Raw genomic sequence first — 10,096 nt, 5'->3', positions numbered from 1 at the left:
GAGCGGGCCACAGGACAGTGTATAAACCCGGTAAAATGTAGTGCACTATTTGGTGAGTCATGTTCGATGGACAACCAGGAGAGTGTCCGGACTGCATACAAGTAAATACGGTGACTTTTGACGAAAAGTACTTGGGGTTGTCTACGCCTGGTGGCCGTATGTCGTGAGATAAATTTCAGAACTTACAGTCGAGGCTTTTAAAACGTATTATTGCTTGGGTGATACCCTCTCTCTAGTTGGCAAAGAGACGATGATTAAAGCTGTCATACAGGCTATTCCAATTTATATAATGGATGTCTTTAAACTTCCAATGTCAGTATGTGATGATCTGAATAGGATGATATATAATTTTTGGTGGGAATCCTCAAAAGACAAAAGGAAGACGCAATGGATGGCTTGGCCGAAAATTTTGGCACATAAAATGAAGGGCGGTCTGGGATTTAGAGATTTTCGCCTCTTCAACCAAGCCTTGCTAGCGAGACAGACATATCGTTTGAATAAAGATGGCGCCGGCGACACCTCGTTCATTTTATTTCTGTTCGATAAAAGTGAGACTCGGTCTATCAGCGTCCCGCCGGTCCCTGAAAGCGTCATGTGCTGCTACCGAAAATACACTACTGAAAACATCTAAGGAAGTATCATCGCACAAATGTTTTTCATGTTTTGTTTTTTGAAAAGCATCATGTCTATTATAAAATTCAGCGAAAGTACAAAGAATCTCAAACATAATAAAATTTACATTGAGATTCCGATGTTTAATTATGATTCAAATTCTACCGTGTTCGACTAGACGTAGTACAAACAGTATGGGCATTGCATTGACATCGACGCGTACGACTCTAAGGACTCCTATGTATTGCCCCTCATATATTCTCCATGTAGTCGCACTTAAATACGGCATGTCGTCTCGTGCTTGTAATACTCCTCCATCATAGTGAATTGTGCCTTCATGCGTTTGTTGTTTTCCACCGCAAGGGTTCTGCACCTTAATCCGTGTTTCTTGTGTCTCGTTGATCTCGTTTTATCTAACATCCGAGACCACCGAATGACCACTACTGTCGCCGCTCCCGTACCGGACCTAGCTTGACCTTGTGGATGACAGCTAGGAAGTCCTCATGCATGTGCCCTAATGACTAGCACCTTGAAGCACCAGTCGTCACCGTTGAACCCTTGCATAGATCTGAAGTATCTGACACCAAGTCTGGCCACATGACAAGAAACCCTAACCACACATTCTCAAAGAGATAGCAGGAATCTATGTTGGAACCCCACCAACTATGTCTAGACAGACGAACTCGATGACGACCGGAACCCGGAAGACAAATTCAAACAAGCGTCGCCATTTGTCCGAGCGCCGCACCTACGAGGACTAAAAATCCGTAACCTAAACTACTATCCGGAGCTGAGGCATCCTGGTTTTTCCATTTCATTTTTTTGCCTTTTGTTTTTTTTGGTTATTGTTTTTTCCTCTTTAAAATAATTCAAGATTTCAAAAAAGTTTTAAATTTTAGAAAATGTTCAAGAAATCATAAGATGTTCATGGATTCAAAAAAAATGTTAATGATTTTGAGAAATCTGTGTGCATATTTAAAAAATATTTACAAATTTGAACAAAATATTTATCAATTAAAAACATATTCATGATTTTTTAATATTCACAAAATAAAAAAAGATTTTGAATTACTGAAAAATTTCATCCACTAAAAATGTTCATTAATTTCGAAAAATGTAGTGAAGAAAATAATGAGAACATTATAAAATACAATTTATGTGAAAACATTCATCCATTCAAAAAATGTTCATTAATTTCGAAACATTTATATGGAGAAAATCATGAAAACATTTAAGACATTGTTTTGGAGAAAAACATGTATTTTATACTTAATATAATATAGAATTGACGAAAAAGCTTTTTTTCCCTTCACCACACCAAGAAAATATTGGTGGTAAAACTCTATCTAAACCATTTCTTTTGTGAGGTCAAGTCAATTAGAAGGCATCATTTATAATCCTATTTGAATGATGAAAGGATAGCATGCTACAAGTAGTGGAATGACGTGCAAACTCGATCGGGCAAGAACATTAAAGCACTCTACCTATGAAGATAATTCTCTTGCCTCGGCATACTATTCCTGGGTGGCCGTTTGCTGCTCCTGTGCCGCCCTATGTGAGGAATAGGAGATGGCAGATCCTATTTACCGCCTAGGTCGGGCAATAGCGACGTAACACATACACTTCTGAACCATGATGCAACTTTAATTCGCCGCGCCCATTCCTGGTATTTCTCTGCACCTATTTTAGGAATGTTCTAGAACCTTCCCTGAACCATTTATTTTTTCCTTTTCTCAATTTTCTTCAACTTTCTTCTATTTTATATTTTCCACTTTCAGTTTCATGTTTTCTTTAATACAGGAACAATTTGAAAATTCATATATTTCCTTTGGAATTACAGGAACAAATTTTAAGTTAGTGAAAAGTTTTTTAAATACAAGAATTTTTTCCAAATTACTAAATATTGTTTTAAAGTATGGAATATTTTTCAAATTATATAATTTTTTGGGAATTCGGATAATTTTCAAATTCATGAATTTTCTAAATTTGGTTACACTTTTCTAAATTCGTGAATTTCTTTTGAAATCCAGAAACATTTTTCAAATGCGTGCACTGTTTTTGAAAGCCAGGATTATTTTTGAAATTCAAAACATTTTTCCAATATAAAAAAATTGTATTTCAAAATATTTTTTGTAATCTTTGAACATTTTTCATATTCCCAAAAAGTTTTTGAGATGCAAGTTTTTTGAAATCCGAAACATTTTGAATAAAGAAAAAATCAGAAAAGAAAGAAAAACAAGGACACCACCTCCGCTCATTGGCGTACTGTCGCCCGCATGGGTTCGGCCGAGTGCCACGCCAACGTTGAGGCCGTGGTCTCTATGTAAAGATATTTACGAACTTGAACGAAATGTTCGTCGATTCAAAAAAACTATTCATGATTTTTTAAAATGTTCACAAAGTTTGTGAATTACAGAAAAAGTTCATCCATTCAAAAAATGTTCATTAATTTCGAAAAATGTAGTGGAGAAAATCATGAGAACATTTAAGACATTAATACAATTTATATGAAAACATTCATCCATTCAAAAAATGTTCATTAATATTTAAAAAATAGTGGAGAAAATCATGAAGACATTTAAGCCATTCATAAAATTTGTATGAAAACATTGTTTTGCAGAAAATCATGTGTTTTATACTTAATATAATATAGAATTGAAGACAAAGCTTTTTTCCGTTCACGACACCAAGAAAATGTAGCATATCATTATTAAAGGTGTTAGAATGGCATCATTTATTTAGATTATATTCAATATATATTGGTGGTAAAACTCTATGTAAACCCATTCTTTGCGAGATCAAGTCAATTAGAAGGCATCATTTACAATCTTATTTGAATGATGAAAAGATAGCATGCTACAAGTGCATGCTTGATTGCACAAGAACATTAAAGCATTCTACCTATGAAGATCATTCTCTTCTTCCTAGTCCTTTCCTTCCTTTGTATTCGGGCACTGACATCCCATGCCTTGGCATACTATTCCTGGGATGGGCGTGCCGAGGTCCTGCCACTTGGCGGTTTTGTGATAATTTTAGCCTGGTTTTTGTTAATTAACCGACCGCAATTAGTCATGTAGTACAATTTGCCCTAGTTTCTTAGCACCAATGATACCCCAAAGTTTTTGCTCCTCTGAGACGATGTTTAGATGGATTGGTGGCAATGCACACTCATAGCATAATACAAAAGAAAATCTCTCTCCAAATTGTCAAGAGACAAGCATTATAAGGGAGGCCATAGCTCGTCTATTAGGGGGTTTTCATGCCCATTCTCTTATCCCACCAATCCTTGACGAAGCCCCCTAAATGCCAAGTAGAGGTGTCCATGTGCACAAGTCCAAACTTCTCGTTCACCAATCTTCAAAGCCTAAGAACTTACACAGAAACACTTGAGGAAGAGATATGCACCTGTTTCTTGTTCCCTTTTGCAAAGAGGGCAAAGATCACAATTTTCCCATCCACACCTCTCTAACCAATCAATGGTCCAAATCTGGTCTTGTAATGTCAATTACGCAAATAATTTGACTTTTGGAGGGCCCCAGACTTTCCAAACCATGATGTCCATGGGGGATAGTGTCAATCCAAGGAATCGAGCTTTATATGATTTGGCCGCCGATTAGATCTCATCATTCAAATGCTTCCAAACAATGTCATCTTCGGTTTGCTCGCCAAGCTGGAAGTCATGCACGAGCTCCAAAGAGTGAAGTTCCTGGATGACATTGGTGGGCCAGTGATGACATGTCATCAATTACTCCCCTCAATGTTTGCCAATCAGCGATGATTGCCATTGGTGACGCTCGGTCAGTGATGACCCTCATCGATCAGTGACCCGTCCACACTAGCTGTGTCGGGGATATCTAGCTACATATGCCAGGGGGTGGCTCATCATGGATGGGGACAAGAGTACGTCGCCGGGCTCTAGAAGCGGGAGTGAGCGTGACCTCGAACGCCATGAGGTTTACCCAGGTTCGGGGCTCTCCGTGGAGATAACACCCCTAGTCCTGCTCTGCGGGGTCTCCGCATGATGACTATCGTCAATAGAGTAGCTACAAGATTGCTCCTTAAGCTGTTTCGGCTAGAGGAGGAAAAAGAGCAAGGCTAGCCCTAACTTATCTTTCTATGTGTCTAATGGTTGGAGTTCTGAACCCTTTGCATGGGTGAGCCTTGGGGGTTTATATAGGCCTACCCCCAAGGGTACAATGGTAATTCAGCCGGATGGAGGACCCGGCCGTCAGTGTCTCTGGGCGCCGACTTCTCCGTCGGCTGCTGGGTCCCGCCGCTTGGTGGGTCCCGCCGGCTGCCGTGAACCCGGCCGATAGGTAGGGCCCGCCATCCGCGGGCCATGTTAACTGCTTTATACTGTAGCCTTGCTCCTGATGACGGAGGCTTTGTCGGGGGGAGCGTGGCTACAGTCCCGCCGCCTGGTGGGCGCTCACTGTAGCCACACCCCGTCTCATCTGGTTAATGGCGCACGGACTTTGAGGGGAGGGAGGGCCGCATGCGGGGAGTCGGCCCGCCCTCGACGGCGCCTGCTGGGGGTTCGCTGTCTTCTAGCGGCTCGCGAATAGGTAGGGCCCGCCGCCCGTGGGCCGTACCGACCGTCCATCGTGGGAGCATGGCTCCCTCTGACGTAGGTGATGTCATGGGTTGCATGGCAACAGTGCCGCGCCGGACGATGGGTGTCCTCTTGGTACACCAACACTATGGCCACGTTCCGCCCTGGATTCGGGGGTGGCAGGTCGCACTGTAGCCATGCCTCGTCTCGTCATGGTAATGGGGTGCAAATTTTGAGGGAACGAGGGGCCGCCTGCTAGGGGTCGGCCCCCTCGTGGCCGCCTTCTGAGAGCCCGCCGTCTTGTGATAGCCGGCCCGTCGGACCTAGCGACCTAAAGGGTCGGCCTTTCGTCCCGGAGGTGTGAGGGGCGCAGCTAACCCTGATGTCTTGAAATACCATGGGGTGTCGATGAGGCTACCCGTGGTCATTTACTCCGACAAGCTGGTCAGTGATGAGGGGTCAGTAGTATCTCGATTTGTTGCAGTGCTATGTGCCCTTCGTGTTGACCGTCAGCTGCAAGACACGCGGTCGAAGGGAAGCCTCGCCGAGAGTGTGATATGCAAGACAAGCCAGCGAGATCTCATGAAGACTTGAAACCCCAAACTTTCAGGAGGGATGCCGTTAGGGAGTGCAGGTGGTTGTAGACTTCCCTAGGTCGTCCTAATAGCCCATGAAGCCACAACAGTCGATAACCCGCCCATTACTTGTTTCCCCCACCGGTTTTTGGAATGTTCTAGACCCCCCCCCCCCCCCCCCCCCCCCAAACCATTTTTTTTCTTTTATCTGTGTTTTTTTCCTTATTTTCTCATTTTTTTAATTTCAAGATTTTTTTTAAAACATGGACTTTTTTTGAAACGTGGGATCATTTCTCAAATGTTTCAACTTTTTTGAAATTTGAGACCATTTTCTGAAATCCAAGAACATACTGCGAATTCATGTTTTTTATATCAGGGAATATTTTTGAAATTTAGGGTCTTTTTTCAAATTTAGAGCATTTTTAGAAATACTAGAATCCTTAAAAAATTCATGATTTTTTTAAATCTGGGAACAATTTTGAAATTCATGAAGATCTTCTGAAATAAAGGAAAATTTTCCAACCATCGGAGTTAAGAGCATCTCTAGCTGACCCGTTAAACTTAATCCCCAAACCTTCTGCTTATCCCCAAAAGTCATTGATTTTGGGGAATTAAACTTTTTCTCAGAAACCAACTTGACCCCACATGGAAGCCTCTCATCATCTTTGTCTTCCTTCTCCTTTCTTCTTCCTTGACACGGACAACAACGATTGCTCGGCACAAGACAATGTCCATGAGCTAGCTAAGGTCTTGGACTCAAGATCCACAAAAGTAATATGACAGAGTCTTAACGAGCAAGACGTACACGTGCAATGAAGGAGTCGAGAATGTAGGCAAAATTCGCCCACCATGGGCCACTGTTTGAGCACTTTTTTGTGTAAATGGGGTTTTTCTCCTCTTCCTTCTCCTAGTGGCATGAAGGCATGATCCCAAATGCAATGAATCATCGCAAACGGTGATGGCCAGCCGACAACCATGGATATATGTACATACAGACACATATTTTTTGAGCACCTGCACCCCGGCCCTGCTATTCTGACTCTTCAATGTCGCTTTAAGATATGTGCGACACAACTAACTTTCTACATGAAATTTTCTCTTTTTTACTTCTCTCATATAGAACATGTTTTGAAGTTCAAACCTTTTCACCGCGGCAAAGCTTTCTAACTAGAATCTAGGATAAATCTTTCAGAAATTTTGGTCTGACATAAATACTGAAAATAGGATTTTTTTTTAATCAAACAAAACTTATTTTGTATATTTATGTTCGACCAAAAAATGTAAAAGTTTTATCCTAAATTCTAGTTAGAAAACTTTGTTGTTCTGCAAAGATTTGAACTTCAAGACATGTTCTATATGAGAGAAACAAAAAAGAAAACTTACACGAATCACGATGCAGGGAATAAATGGCTAGATAATTAGGGCCTAGGTGCAGGTGCTCTAAAACATGTTTTAGATGTACATATAAACTGTAGGAGAGTTTTGCTCCGTATGTGCCACGAGTATTGTAATCTCTGATAGATTTCACCAATGGAAATGCCAAGATTTCGCCTACTTCGGTTGTAGCCAAGATATAATGATTGACTTTATGTTTGTAGTGTCAGTGTACGTACTTTAATTTACTTGCACAAATGTATTTACATGTTTGTTCTGTTATGTCTGTACACTTTAATCACACAACTATATATTTTCACTCCAGCACATATTCACCCATTGTTTGTATGTGTGGTGCTCACTTCCTGAATAACTTGTGAGAGACGAAGAAGCCGAGCGAGAAAGCAGCGATGGCGATGGCGACCACCTCCTTGTTGTTCCTTGCCTTCTCCACCACGCTGTCAGCCCACTTCATGTCTGTCAGCTGCTCCAGCCCCCCTGCCACGCGCTGCTTCCAGCCGCTGCACGCCGTGGCCTTCTTCTCCAGCACCGCTTTGGCTTCCATGGCAGCGGCCGCAGCCTTGGCTTTCTCTTCCTCGATGCGCCGTCTCACGCCCGCCGCCAGGCTCTCCTGGTCAACCACCGCTTTGTCCTTCTCGTCGATGGCAACCTCCGGCTCCGGCGCCGGCTTTTCGGGAGCCTCAGGCTTCACTTCTTGCTCCTTCTTCGCCTCTGGTTCTGGTGCTAGCTTTTGCTCCTCTTGTTTGTGGTTGCTTGCCTCCTCCGGTTGCTTCTGCTGTTGAGCATTCTTCGTGGCCTCGTCCATGGCCTTGTTGGACACATCCTCCTCCTTGGCGATCTCTTCCTTAGGCTTGGTGGTGCTGTCGCCGCCGCTGGCCGCCTTCTTATCGCTGCCGTCGACGTCTTTGGTTGGCGGCGGCCTGACGTCTTCCTTGGCCACACCAGGTTTATCCCTCTTAATCTCCTCGATGCTCGTCGGCGCGGGGACAGCAGAGTACGCGCGCTTGGGCACGGTGAGCGTGAGCACGCCGGACTCGAAGCGGCCGGCGATGTCATCGAGGCTGGCGGTAGACGGGAGCTGGAAGACCTTGTGCAAGGAGCCCGGGGTGGCACCCGGCCTCGCCCCGCTCACGGTGAGCCTGCCGGCGCCGTCCACCTGCACCCTGAAGTCGCCCTTCTTGAACCCCTCGAGGCTGAGGCGGAGCACGTAGGTGCCGGCCTTGTCCGCCCATTCGAACTTGGGGTCCACGACCGGTGCCGGATGCTGCCGCTTCGGCTTGGTGTTGGTGGCGGCCGCCATGAGGAAGCGTAGGCAGGGAATCGTGGTGGACGTTGCGATGGATGGTGGATTGGTCGGTTGATGGTGTCGTGAACTGTGACCGAGGGAGGTGAGCTGCTGAGTTGGGAAGGTTGGCATGATGCGTCGTGTATATATTTAGGTGCTTGGCATGGCATGGTGATGGATGTAAGAGTATGTATTGTTTATTCGAATCGAAACTTGTAAACGGAGGAAATCTTAGGATGGATTACTCCGGCGTACGTTCTTGGAATGCATTCATGTGTAAGAAGACGTGTAGCTACATTCATGGAGTCATGTGTGAGGAAAGGTTAAGGGATCTTTGTGCGAGAGGGTAAATGGATTTGGAGGGAAGCTAGCTATGGAGGTGAAGAAAATAAAAATAAAGGATGCTTGCTGTGCATGGTAATCGGGGCAGGCAAGCCAACTCGATAGATCGCCGGCCGCACAAGGCCACCTCGTTCACATCTATCGGAGGCGGACTACGTCTTCGAAAGAAAAGAAAAAAGTAACATTTTTTTGTTGCGGGTGCAACTTTGACCTTTGATTTAACTATCAAAAAATAAGTTATATCCCAAAAAATACTATCATTGGAAACCTTTTTTAAATATGAATCTAACAATATAAGTGTTGTGACATATAATTTATAATTTGTTAGTCAAACCTATGGTCAAAGTTGGACACAAAATACGAAAGGGACCAATAAACCAGACATAGGTAGTAGTACAAATGCTCAAAAACATGCACATCACCGCTATGAACACCCACATGCACATGTTATCCCTATAAACACCTCTGAGATATTAAACCGGAACAACATCTTAAAATTAATGAAGAGAGTGTGGCTAGGTCTCAGTCGACTGAGATTTAACCAAGTCTAAGTCAATTGACATAACATGTAAGAGAGAAAAAGAAAAAATGATTTTTTTTGCACGGATCTTAATGTAAGATCCGACAGATATAACATCGACTGAGACTTAATAAAGTCTTAGTCAACTGAGACTTAACAATATTATTAATGAAACAACCACATATGCCTCGTACTCACTAGGAATCTCTCCTTTTAGGAAAATGGAAGCACAAGTACCAAGTGTAGGATTTGAACCCTGATGGACTGGTTCCACCACAAGGAACCTTCCCATCTGAACCACACTTAAATAGCAGAAAGTGCAATCTTAGCATGCATGGACAGACCCTCGTAACTGAACAACTTAAGTCACTGAGTTTTAGCCAAGTCATAGTCAACTCTTTGACCATTAGGTCATTGTTGCTTCAAGATTTGTGCAGTGTTGCTTGTTCCGTGTTAAATCGGTCATATAGACAAACTGGGGCTGGGCTGCTCTTTTGTCTTGCTTTTATCGTGTCAGGGGCAGGGGCGCTGTCCCAACCCCTATTTGATGCCTTAAGCGTCCGTTATAGTTTTTTTTTGCAACCGGCGCACATCCCCTCCATCTTAGGCTCGGCCAATTTAACTTTTGTTATGAATATGATAAGTAGTCGAAACCTGGAACAAAAGTAACGAGACACCTAAAAGTCAGGGGGAAACGTACCAAAACTCACAGAGGAAAACCAGAGGAAAAATATCGCTAGAGGAGTCGGTCCATGTAGTGTTGTGTACTGAAGAAAAGGAAATTCATAGGATTGGAACTCATTGACTGAAGCCTT

At 43.3% G+C, this 10,096-nt stretch overlaps 1 protein-coding gene across 1 annotated transcript; it reads right to left on the bottom strand.

Annotated features, from left to right (window-relative positions):
* Positions 1-7,313: 7,313 nt before the first annotated feature.
* LOC125521267 (RNA polymerase II degradation factor 1-like) lies at positions 7,314-8,559 on the bottom strand. Its single transcript, XM_048686330.1, has one exon. It carries the CDS (start codon positions 8,549-8,551, stop codon positions 7,472-7,474), a length of 1,080 nt encoding a protein of 359 aa, XP_048542287.1. The 5' UTR covers positions 8,552-8,559; the 3' UTR covers positions 7,314-7,471.
* Between the last annotated feature and the right edge of the window lie 1,537 nt (positions 8,560-10,096).

This window comes from Triticum urartu, chromosome 7 (genome assembly GCF_003073215.2).
Source record: "Triticum urartu cultivar G1812 chromosome 7, Tu2.1, whole genome shotgun sequence".
In the NCBI taxonomy this organism is placed as follows: Eukaryota; Viridiplantae; Streptophyta; class Magnoliopsida; order Poales; family Poaceae; genus Triticum; species Triticum urartu.
The sequence above is the reverse complement of the archived record's forward strand: the minus strand, read 5'-3'. Positions and strand labels throughout refer to the sequence as shown.

Excerpts from the sequence above, each read along its gene's own strand:
- LOC125521267 (XM_048686330.1), bottom strand. The coding sequence starts at position 8,551 with ATGCCAACCTTCCCAACTCAGCAGCTCACCTCCCTCGGTCACAGTTCA.